At 33.0% G+C, this 13,608-nt stretch overlaps 1 protein-coding gene across 2 annotated transcripts in view; it reads right to left on the bottom strand.

Annotated features, from left to right (window-relative positions):
- Positions 1–13,608, bottom strand: part of NCAM2 (neural cell adhesion molecule 2) — a 495,236-nt gene that overhangs the window by 170,314 nt on the left and 311,314 nt on the right. For both annotated transcript variants that reach the window (XM_067739241.1, XM_067739240.1), the window contains exon 6: positions 4,841–4,958. In XM_067739241.1, the coding sequence (XP_067595342.1) occupies positions 4,841–4,958 (118 nt within the window). The remainder of the gene's footprint in view (positions 1–4,840; positions 4,959–13,608) is intronic.

Here is a 13,608-nt window from a genome sequence, read left to right as displayed (position 1 = left end):
CTTTACTAGGTTCCAGGGACATGTTTAATATAATTTCTACAGAAACACCCTTCAAAGACAAAGTAAATGCAATTTAAATAAATAATGAATTTATATTGCACATAGGTACTGCCAATAAAAGGGTAAGAGGAAAGAATTACATGAAAAAAGTTATAGAAATTATGCTGCGATAACAATTTAATTCATTAGTGAGGAGAAGAAATTTTTCTCAGATATAAGTATTTTTTAGTTTCCAAGGTGTTTCTGGACTGAAATAGTGTTCAATTTTTTTTTCAATTCTAGTTTTGTTGTTCATTAAAACAACATCTTTTGAACTTTACAATAACTTATAGTAAAAAAAAATATTTTACATGCATTTAAATCTGAAACAATTTCTACAATTCCCCTTAATATGTGTGAGGTCTTATATTGTACATTCTTTTTCATGTTATTTTATTTTCCTCATCTCCACTTCCTCCTTCTCCTTTTCTTTCTCCTTTTTTACTTGTCAACATGGTAAAATGGACAATTAATTGATTTTAAGACCCACTAATGTAAAAATTTAGGGGGATTTACTTGTCCATACAAGTGTAAATTAAAAAAGAGAAATATCTAAAAGGATTATTAAAAATCTTACCTAGAATGAAACAGAATATTTTTCTGATACTCTAAGTGATCTTTGTAGTGAATTCTAGTTCTTCTTTCTAGAAAGTACTGCCACATATCTTAACATAGTCCTTGTCTTTCTATGACTCAGTAACATCTATTTTTCCAGTTTTTATTGACATGTGTAAATACAACATGAAATGTGCAAAAATTCATGAGTGGTGAAAAATTAGGCCTTAATAAATACCAGTGACAAAAGTATATAGTGCTCTGTACTTTTCTGTTTTTTTTTCATATTTTCACTAATCAAATATTTAGAAGTATAAATAATGACAAGATTTCAGAATTTTGCCTAGAATTTTATGTATGGATAAGGCTTTCACCACAATTAGTGATACAATATATTTCTTAATGTAGTCAATAAAAAAGTATTAATTTGTCTCATTATCATCATTATCATCATCATCTAGAAGTTTCAGCAATTTGTGGCTTAGGAAACGTTTTCCCTATATTATTAACCTGGTTAAATACAATTAGCTCACAGATGTGCATTTTCCCTCTCCACCCTCATTCACAGATCAGATAACTAAATTTTAAGTATGATTTCCTCACCCGTCAATTCACAGATGAAGAGACTTAGGTTTAGTTTGTAATATAAGCAGCAGGTTAACTAAGTTCTAGTGTTCTTTATGATAAAGAGATTATTTCTGTACTTCATGTGAAATATTGTGCTAAAGGTCTGAAGTATAGCAAATGGGTGAGACAGGGTCACCTATCATGAAGAATTCATAGTCTGATTGATAGTAATAGAGGGTAATATAGATCCCATTAATGCATTTATTCATAACTTTGTGTGTGTGTTGGGAGGGGTGGGGTAGGGGATCTATTATAATAGAAGAGAATGGAAAAGATGATGGCTGGAATACTCTGGGAATTTTCGTGGGAAAATAATCCATGATCTGAGCTTTGAAGTGGATAGTTAGGTCTTGAAGAATTTAAAGGAAGTCAGGTTGTAAAGATTATGTTCCCTTAAAGAGCTCAATTTAAAAACATCATTAAAGAATAATAACTCAGGTAATAGGTCTTAATACTTCTCTCTCAACAAACCCATTATACAGAAAGTACTCATTGTTATTCATAGTACATTTCTGTGGAATGTCAATGTCTGAAAAAGACTCCCAATGGATTCTGATGAAATTCCACTGGGCCATCCTTTGAAATTCTAACCACTTCTCTAAATGCCACTTTTCCAGGCAAAAGAAAGTAAGGGTTAGGATTAGAGGATTCATGGAAATGGTAAAAAAGGGAGAACAATTCCACTCTTGACCATAGTGGAGTAACAAAACCATATTTACTCTCTCATTTTAAACAACACAAACACTGGACACAGAGATTAAATAACAGTTTTCAACCATTGGTCAACAGGTAGCACATGACAGTGACCTCTGAGGACCACCATAGTTTACTACCTGAAGGCAGTTTCCAGGCTGCCCTTTAGAGAGGAAGAACCCATACAGAGTCAGGCAGTGTATCTGAATTGGAAGACAGAATTCTCAGTTGATAGAAGTTAAAGGGGCTAGAATTTCCAGGTAAGAAAATGTGAGAAGAAGGCACAAGAAAGAGAACTACAGAGATCTGCAGAGGTTTCCAACCAATCTCTAACTGAGTACTAATCAGTGAGTGTACTCCAGTAAGATTTTCCAAGAGTAAGGCAAGGACCATTGGAAAAGATAAAGCACAACAATCCCAGGAGCTCATAAAAGACCAGGAATAATTTGCATCCTTATCATCCAGAGTAGAAAGACCTCCTAAAACACAAATTTAAACACATTAAATTGCCTCCTTACAAGAATACTGCTTCAGTAATGAAGCCAAGTTAATCTTAGACTGCAGCTTGTTCTATATCCTCCTAAAACAGCCTAAAAGCAACCTCAAGAAGATCAAACTTTCCCCATGTAACTTAACTCCATTCAAAGCTAAAGTAAAAGAACATGAAAATATCCAACACCTCAAAACATAAAATTCTCCTTGTCTGAAACCCAGTAAAAAGTTGACAGGATAGTAAATAGGTAGGAAAATATTACCTATAACAAGGAAAAAAAAATCAATCAATAAAAAAGATCCAGAAATGATACAGATGATAGAATTAGTAGACAAGACCATTAAAATAGCTATTAAAATATATTCTATATGTTAAAGGAATTAAAATATGGGCATGGTAAGAGAGAAATGGAAGAGGAAAAAAGGCCTCCATCAAACTTATAGACATAAAAAATAGAATGAAGAAAAATACTCTGGTGGGATTAAAATCAGATTAGACATTACAAGTGAGTTCATTCCAAGGAACTCAAGGTTGTTTTAGCATTTGAAAATCAATGGAATTCACCAATTTAAAGGGCTAACAATAAAAATCCATATGGTATTCTCAACAGAAGTAGAAGAAACATTTGAATGGAAATGAAGAAAGTGATATTAAGAGTTTCTGCTTTTACTCCCACTTTGGTTTCCTGGTTCTCTTTGTGAAAATTTCTTATTTTTCCTCAATGTTTGGTCTTCAACTACCTTCTTTACTGGTTTCACTCATACCTCTTGGAAATATTATCTCTATGCAATGGGTAGTGTCTGGATTTTTCTCTCTGCACTGCTGCCCTAATATTTTTTGGAATTTTTTTCACAAAGATAACATGTCTATATCTACAGATAAATATGTCACAATGAAAACTTCCCTCTGATACCAATTTTACCTCTGTTAAGAACACTATCACATACTCCCATTCTCGCATTATATATTATATATCCAGCTACTAGGATAATTATTATGTTATTCCATCCAAATGATGAGGCTAATGCCATGTGAAAAAATGGAGGTGCAAAATCATGAATTTAAATTATTCAATTATATTAGCCTCTGAATCTGATTTATTCTAGTCTGTATGATAATTATATTTCCACTTACATATGAGAATTTTAAACAAATGTTAAACTTTAAGAAAATAGTCTAAACTGAAAGTCAGTCTCTCCGGAAAGATAAAATGATGAGGATAAGACTCTAGACCAATATTTGTTCATTGTAATGAATGATCCAGGAGCTTTTCCTTGCTGTGATTAGATCTAATATTGACTGTTAAGGATACACACTAGAAACCAGAAGTCTCTGAGATACATGATAATTATCTGAGGTGAATGTGTTAATGCTTGATGTGTAATCCCTTTAAAAATAAAGGGATTTATTTTTAAATCCCTCAACAGTGAGTCAGAAAGGAATTATTGTCTGCAAAGAACTTCTAGAAACACCTGTCTGAAGAAATATCTTGTTTATTGCTACCTGCTATGTTAAAGCGATAAAGATTGGAAACTTGAAGATAGTATCAGTAGATGTTCAGAAAGTAATAAAACATAGTTGAATTTCAATTATTCTCCTTAAAATATTTTTTTTAAACCTAATCCTTATTATGGACACTTTTGCCAATTTGAATATAAATTTCTAATTGTTTTCTTGTGACTATTCTTATAGTATATGATTGTTGAAGTATAGAAGTGATTCTATAAATATTTACAGATTTACTTGAGTAGTAACCTCAATTAATAACTAATACATATTTAAAAACTGTCCATTTTTAAACTTTAATTGTCTCCCTTTTAACAGTGTGAGACACAACCTAAAAGAGTGGAATATTTTGTTATCTGTTTGATGTTAATAGAAATCAAATAGCATTTAAAATTCAAAAAAAAATATAAAAGTCAACTGTAAAACAATAGATTTAGAATAGAGAATTTATTCATTTGAACATTTTGTTACATAACATTAAATTTATTGAAATTTAACTCTACACAACTAGCTTTTTCTGTAATAATACAGTACACAAATAAAATATACAATTATATTTAATAAAATATAATTATGTACACATACAACAGTGGTGCCATTCATACTAGAATTCCCACTTGTGGGTACTCTCTAGTAGGAACAATAAAATGGATGAATTTGTCACAGGGCTCCTGGGCCCATTTTGGCCAGAAACATGCCTTTTAGATAAAATGACCAGGGCTATGAGCACAGCCTTTGACTTGTGTTAAATCATTCTGTTGCTCTCTTTAACAAGTTAATTTAACCAACTTAACTGAAAACAAAAATCATTTTCAACTGAAATTCAGAAACAATGTTTCCATTCTGGACAGAATGATAAGACTGTAAATATTTTTCTGGAAGCCTGACTATGGACACAAGCCAAAGGGATGTGGGTGCATAACCTACCTGTACCAGGAAATGGTGGGCTCAGGAGAGCCAGAGGCTCTGCAAGAAAATGTCATCTCCTCTCCTCTCTCTGCTGTGGCATTAAAGGATTTCTGAGGCATTGTGATTGCTGGTGGCACTGAAAAACAGATGAATGTAGATTAAATAGAGATGAAAAACATTTTACCAACACCACTGGGACATTTTTACTGTTGTTTTTTTTTCTTTTAAAGCTAAGCTTTACAACTTCTGCACTTATATCAAGAGGACTGACTTGGTTGCATAGTAAAATGACTAAAATCACTGATCTGCCTTCTAATGTACAATAATTAAATAATTCACTGTAATTCTGTTTTATTATTTTTAATCTATTAAACTAGACTAAAAATAAACTAGACATGTTAGCAAATATATATATATATATTTACATACACACACACTTTTATGAACTATTTCTTACATAAAGATAGACAATACCACCCTGACTTACATAAATACTGAGATCTACTTGGAGCATAAATGGATTTCCTGTATTTCGGTGTATGCACTTCTATAAGCAAGCATTCAAGACAGGGCTTTCAAATTAAGTGTAAAACCGTAATGTTCTTTCTGATGAACTACACTTAATTTCTTCAAACAACTATAGAACATTTTATGAAGAGAAATTGCTTAATCCATAGAGAGTATGAAATAGATTTTCATGAACAATTCAATTTTAAAATTAAGCTTCCCCAATTTCTAACTAATTACATTGCAAAAACTGTATATGTTGCACATTTTGAACACATTGAAACTGTTACTGAAATGCACTGTTTGCAATAAACAAATCAATGACATCCATAACAGAAGCTAAAATTTCAAAGTAAAGCATAAATTTTTATTTAATGTACACTTTTATGATTTTTTAATTGAATATGATGAAATGATATTCCTATAATTATTTAATATATTTGATTTTACATATCCTAAACAACATGACCAGACAGGCGTTTAGAAATGTGATTTTAATTAAATATCTCTACAATAGCATTCAGGTCAACACTGATGTTGATTATCACAATTGATGGTGGGGATAGGAACTGACATGTATCTTAGTAATTAAGCACAATTAATCAAGTTTCTGCCTTTATGAATTTAGATACAAGGTGCATGACATGTCATGCTGTCTGTAAAGTAACATAATAATTACTAGTATTACAGTAGGATGGACTTTTCTTTTTCAGATGTTAACTCTGTATTTTAAGTCATTGAAATTTGACTACAGTATTCTATAGTATTCATGTAGATAGAAACATTTTCAAACGGAGACCCATATGCTCCAGTTCTTGTCCTGTTATTGTTACTAACCTAAACAAGTTATTTATTCTTTATCATAATTTTCTTATCTATAAAGTGAACTGTATATGCTGGATAATCTCTAAGAATTAACAAATCTTAATCTCTGTGTTTTATGATATGTTAACTCTGCTAATGACATATGTGTTCTTACTTGTAGTGTAGATTAGTAGAAAAATATTAATATTACATGTTTAGATACTTTGAGGTACTTTGAAGAGTAATTCTAGAACTATTCTGAAGAAAAATAGCATCAAAATCTGCAGAGGTTTTCACTAGTTCAGATGTCAAGATGTTCAGGCAGTTTGCTAGCTACTGTTTTGACTGCACAGCATTTTTACATATATTACCTTATTGCTTCTGAACTCACTGTTGAGTTGGATTAAATAATTTCAAAAGAGGTAACAATTATATTTCATCTGATTATTTTTTTCTCACAAGACCAGCATCTACTCTATTTTATCTTTTTAAAAATACTTTTGGCATTTGACTATATCTGAAATGTCCAGTTTTAATAACTTTACCAAGATTTATGTTCTGTACCCGTTAAGTAGTCAATCCTTTGTAAATTTCTGTTTTTATATTTTAGCTTCAAGAAGCATGGGGATGCGTAGAAAAGTAGCTCCATAATTTACTTACATGGAAGCTTTGTCTAATGTAACTATCTTGAAACTGTGGAGTGTATTGAATGCTTACAACTTCCAGGCAAAGACATGGAAGATAAACTGTTGTTAATACTGGTCAGTTTCAGCTGTTAGTACACTGGCAGCTACCTATCCCCCTCCCCATCTGAGGCAGGAAGCTGTGCACGTGTTCCTAGAGTAGGTTGCACAAAGAAAGCCAGGATAGGCAAAAAGGACTTTGTCATTCAGATATCAAGGATCTGTGCACTGATCACTGACTGATGCTTTTGATCACAAAGGTGCAGATGAAGAGGTAGTGGCCATTGTTGTTATACCTCCCACTGGTGAGATCCAGGGGATTTAATGAACTCTCATTCTTTTAGTGCCCCCTTCATTTTTCTCTTTTTACCATTTTGGGAGGCAGACATTAAAGATTAGGACATTCAAAAACAACTGCATATAACGGACATATTAGAAAGTGACCATGCATGTCCGGGGAAAGGTGTAGGCTTATAAAATACCTGAGGATACCTTAAATTTACATCTCAGGCTGATCTTTGGCATAGAGACAGCCTTCAATAATAATAATAATAATAATAATAAATAACAGTAAACCCTGGGATTGAGAAAGAATCTGATTTCCATAGGAAGCACTTATTATGTTCAAATATCCAGTTTTCAGAAAAAATATCACAAGGCATACAAAGAAATAGGAAAGTATGGCCCATTCAAAAGAAAAATTAAATCAATAGAAACTGTCCCTGAAAAAGACCCGAGGGAAGATATGCTTGATAAAGACTTTCAAACAACTGTCTAAAAGATGCTCAAAGAACTCAAGAAAGAAGTGGAAAAACTCAAGGAAACAATATATGAAGAAAATGGAAATACCTATAAAGATATAGAAAACCTAAAAAAAAGCCAAAAAGAAATTCTGAATCTTAAAATTATAATCACTGAAATGAAAAATTCATTAGAGGGATTCACAAGCAAATCTGAGTAAGCAGAATAAAGAATCAGTGAATACAAAATAAGGCAATGAAAATTCTTGAATCTGAGAAACAGAAAAACAAAAGATTGAAGAAAAGTGAATACAGCCTAAAAGACCAGTGGGACATAATCACGTAGACCAACAGTCACACAGTGGGAGTCCCAGAAGGGAAGTGAGAGAGAAAGGGACAGAGTGAATATTTGAAGAAATAATGGCTGAAAAGTTTAGCTATGAATATAAACATCCAAGAAGCTCAACAAACTACAACTAAGATGAATTCAAAGAGGACCAGGCCAAGACATATTATAATGAAATTTTCAAAAGGCAAAGGCAAAGAGAAAATCTTGGAAAGCAGCAAGAGAAGAGCGACTCATCACATACAAGGGATCCTCAGTAATTATCAGCAGATTTTGCATCAAAAACTTTGGAGGACAGATGACATTGGGTGGATATATTGAAAGTGCTAAAAGGAAAAACAAAAAAACTGTCAACCAAGAAACCTATATCCTGGAAAACTGTCTTTCAACAGTGAGAGAGAAATTAAGACATTTCAGATAAGTAAAAGCTGGAGGAGTTTGTTACCACTAGACCTGCCCTGCAAGAAATGCTCAAGGGAGTCCTACAAGATGAAATAAAAGGACACTAGAGAGTAATTCAAAGCCATATAAAGAAATAAAGAGCTCAATAAAGGTAAATACATGGGCAATAAAAAAGCTAGTACTACTGTAACAACAGTTTGTAACTGCATTCTTTTCTGTGTGATTTGAGACTAATATATATTTTAAAAAGATATTAGTATGATTTTAACTATGTCTTATAATTCCAGATTTTGGTTTCTACATAATTTAAGAGACTAATGCAATTTAAAGAATTGTCAGTTCATGTTTTGAGACACAAAATGCATAAAGATGTAATTTTGTGATATCAACAACCGAAAGGAATGGAGTTAAGCTTTAAAGGAGCAGAGTTTTTTACATTTATTGAAGTTAAGTTAGTTTAAATTTAAAATAGAGTGTTATAATTTTAGGACATTAAATGCAATACCACCAATAACCACAAAGAAAATAAGTATAGAATATACACAAAAAGAAATGAGAAAAGAATTTTAAAGTTCCACTACAAAAAATGGACTAATCAAAAAGAAGATAGTAATATAGGAAATGGGAGACAAGAAAATCTATAAGACATTTAGAAAAACAGCAAAATGACAGAAGTAAGTCATTCCTTATCAATAATTACTTTAAATGGAAATAGATTAAATTTTTCAATAAACAAACAGAGATTGGCACAATGGCTAAAAACACATGACAAAATTATGTCCTACCTATAAGAGATTCACTGTCAATAATGAAGACACAAATAGATTGAAAGTGAAAAGATAAAGATATAATAACCAAAAAAGAGAAGGGGTGACTATACGAATAGACAAAATAGACTTTGAATCAAAAAGTTTATAAGAGGAAAAAAACATTGTATATTAACAAATGTTTCAATATAGCAAGAAAATATAACAATTGTAAATATTTATGCTCCTAATAGTAGACCATCAAAATACATGAAGCAAAAACTGACATAACTGAAGGAAGAAATAGTCCTACAATAATAGTTGGAGACTTCAACAGTACAGTCTTGATAATGCATTGAATGACCAGACAGAAGATAAGTAAGAAAATAGAGGACTTATACAACACAATATACCAACTAGTTCTCACGAATATACAGCATACTCTATCCAAAAAAAGAGAGTAAACACATTTTCTCAAGAGCATGTAGGACATTCCCCAGAAAGCCCATATGTTATGTCAAAAATTAATCTTAACATAAAGAACTAGAATAAAAGAATAAACACAACCCAAGGTAGCAGAAGAAAATTAATAATAAATATTAGAACAAATTTTTTTTTTAAATTGAGAATAGAAAATAATAGACAAAATTAATGAAACTATAAGTTGGTTTATTAAAATGATCAACAGAATTGACAAAACTTTAGCTAGATGGATTAAGATTTGAAAAGATAAAACTCAAATTATTAAAATCAGAAACAAAACAACGTTAACAATTCCAAAGGAATAGAAAAGGATTATAAGAGGACACTATACAAAAATTAACTCAGAAAGAATCAGACCTACAAACTATAAAACTCTTAGGAAAAAATATAAGGCAAGAGCTTCATGACACTGGATTTCACAATGTTTTCTTCAATATGATACCAAAGGTGTAGGCAACAACAAAAAAAGAGAGTAAAAAGGCAACATGCAGAATGGGGGAAATATTTAAAAATTGTATATCTGATAAGGGATTAACATCCAGAATAGATAATGAACTCCTAAAATTCAGCAACAAAAAAAATACATAACCCAATTCAAAAATGAGCAAGAGGACTTAAATAGACATTTATCCAAAGCAGATGCACAAGTGGCAGATAAGCACATGAAAAGATCCTCAACAGCACCCTTAGGGAACTGCAAGTCAAAGCTACAGTGAAATACCACCTCATATCTAATAGGAAGGCTATTATTAAAACAATAAAATACAATAGCAAGCGTTAGTGAGGATGTGGAGAAATTGGAACTTTTTGCATTATTGGTAAAATGGAAAACAGTATGGTTGTTCCTCAAAAAATTAAAAATACAATTGCCATGTGATCCAGCCATTTCATTTATGGGTATATACTCAAAAGGATTTTGAACAAGGCCTCAAAGAGATATTTGCTCATCCATGTTCATGGCAGCATTATCCATAATATTTAAAAAGTGGAAGCAATACAAATGTCCATAGATTAATAAATGGATAAACAAAATCTTGTATATGCATAAAATGGCATAGTATCCAGCCTCGAAAAAGAAAAGAAAATTCTAACTACTTGTTGTAGTGTATCTACAACATGAATGAACCTTGAGGACATTATGCTAAGTGAAATAAATCGGTCACATAGAGACAAATACTCTATAATTCCACTTATTGTGCACTTAGAGTAGTCAAAAACACAGATACAGGAAGTGGAATGGTGGTTGCTAGAGGCTGGAGGGAGAGGTGAATGGGAGTTACTGTTAAATGAGTATACAGTTTCAGTTTTGCAAGATGAAAAGAGTTATGAGGATGGATGGTAGTGACTGGTGCACAACCTTCAACAACAAGGGAACACTCCTGCACTGCTGGTGGGAATGTGAATTGGTACAGCCACTATGGAGAACAGTATGGAGGTTCCTTAAAAAACTACAAATAGAACTACCATATGACCCAGCAATCCCACTACTGGGCATATATCCTGAGAAAACCATAATTCAAAAAGAGTCATGTACCAAAATGTTCATTGCAGCTCTATTTACACTAGCCCAGAGATGGAAACAACCTAAGTGTCCATCATTGGATGAATGGATAAAGAAGATGTGGCACATATATACAATGGAATATTACTCAGCCATAAAAAGAAGTGAAATTGAGCTATTTGTAATGAGGTGGATAGACCTAGAGTGTGTCATACAGAGTGAAGTAAGTCAGAAAGAGAAAGAAAAATACCGTATGGTAACACATATATATGGAATTTAAGAAAAAACAATGTCATGAAGAACCTAGGGGTAAGACAGGAATAAAGACACAGACCTACTGGAGAACGGACTTGAGGATATGGGGAGGGGGAAGGGTGAGCTGTGACAAAGCAAGAGAAAGGCATGGACATATATACACTACCAAACGTAAGGTAGATAGCTAGTGGGAAGCAGCCGCATAGCACAGGGATATCAGCTCTGTGCTTTGTGACCGCCTGGAGGGGTGGGATAGGGAGGGTGGGAGGGAGGATGATGCAAGAGGGAAGAGATATGGGAACATATGTATATGTATAATTGATTCACTTTGTTATAAAGCAGAAACTAATACACCATTGTAAAGCAATTATACCCCAATAAAGATGTTAAAAAAAAAAAAAAACTAAAAAAAAAAAGAGCTGCTGTACACCATTCCTGTTAATGTCTTTAATAATTTTTTAGAGTTAAGAAATGAGGAAGAAACCCCGATCTCATACATGTCAATAAGATTAAAAATAATATTACAGAGTTCCAGTTCTGGGTAAATTGGAGAAACTCCTCTACATTTGTCTCTATCACTCAGTTTGTCTGTAACACTTAGACAACATGCATGGATAATCTGTTTGAGGATTCTGAAATATAAATGGTAGCAGGCATATTGCTAATTGAAAAATATTAGAATTTGAAATAGTAGGAGACAATCTATCAGAGAACTTTTTTTTTTTTTCTTCAGAATCCCTGGACTGAACTGAAGGCAGTCCAAAACTCAGAAGTGGCAATCAGCATGGCCTGAGAGAGGTCCAAGAGAAGCCTTCTAGTTCAGGTTCAACAAGCAGGAAAGAGGTCTCCTGGTAGTGACAGTGGCAGCAGGGAGGGAGCTTGTAAGTGTCTGTCTGAGACAGGACAATCCTCCTCTTTAATCAGAAGAGTTATGGTCCCAAGATGGCAAAGCAAATATATCTACTGCTTTTATCTTTCTCTTTCCTCTGGCTAACTGACCCTGAATGAGGGCACATTGGTCGTAGAGAGAGGATAAATAAACCCCAGTTTTCTGATTATAGGACTGAAAAATGAAGACTCAAAAATAGGTAAGAAGGTGAGAGATAAAAGAGTAGGAAGAGGGCTTCCCTGGTGGCGCAGTGGTTGAGAGTCCGCCTGCCAATGTAGGGGACACAGGTTCATGCCCCGATCTGGGAAGATCCCACATGCCACAGAGCGGCTAGGCCCGTGAGCCATGGCCACTGAGCCTGTGCTTCTGGAGCCTGTACTCTGCAACGGGAGAGGCCACAACAGTGAGAGGCCCACGTACTGCCAAAAAAAAAAAAAAAAAATAGTAGGAAGAGCTTGGAAAAGGAACCACATCAAGTTATTTATGAAATCTTGAGCTCAGCCCTGAGCTATCAATGTGCGGATATAATCTTAAACAGCACAAAGACATTGAGAACTGAACTAAGAGACATCCTACCCCACAGGTTCTGGAATGGCCATTGGTTCATATGTGAGACTGATCTGAAAATTAGTGCAAAAGTTTTGAAAATGAAACTGATTTTGAATGCACAAACCACAGAAGGCTGGTCACAGTAAGTGGTCTGAATTTAAATCAATTGATTGCCTGCGAAAATAAAAGTATCAACATTCTCCAAAGAACTGAAATAAAACCCAGAATCTCATAGTATTCAAAATCCCGTATATAATCTAAAAAATGTTGGCCTACGTAGAACTAGGAAAATCTCATATTAGTGTTAAATGCCAATGACATATTGAAACATGTTTTATTATCTAAAAACTACTTTAAAGTAACTATTTTAAACATCTTCCAAAGGGTAAGGGTGAACCACCTCAGAATAAATGGAAAGACAGTTCCCGTAAAGACACACAGTATATTAAGAATAAATGAATAAATATTAGAACCAAATTTATAATAACAAAGATATTCATGGGTGTGATAAATGGATATGACAGAGGGAAGAGTTTCTGAACTTGATGAATTACCAATAACAATTGTCCAATCTTCAAAACAGAAGGAGAAAATATTAAAGAAAGAAAAAAAAAAACAACAGAGCTTCAGGAACCTGTGAGACAACACCAAAATGTCATCAAATCTAAGAAGGAAAGGAGAAATAAACATCATAGAAAATGTATGCATCTACATTTGTATATGTATACCTATGTATATATATCTATAGAACTAATGTCTGAAAACTTCCCAAACTGGCAAGATTTTGAAAACACAGATTCAAAACCAGCTGTAACCTTGAAACCCAAACAGATAAGTCCAAAGACGTTCATGCTGCAGGCATGGCATAATCAAACTGCTAA

The sequence above is a fragment of the Pseudorca crassidens genome, chromosome 5 (genome assembly GCF_039906515.1).
Source record: "Pseudorca crassidens isolate mPseCra1 chromosome 5, mPseCra1.hap1, whole genome shotgun sequence".
Classification (NCBI taxonomy): Eukaryota; Metazoa; Chordata; class Mammalia; order Artiodactyla; family Delphinidae; genus Pseudorca; species Pseudorca crassidens.
This window is presented reverse-complemented; position numbering and strand designations above follow the sequence as displayed.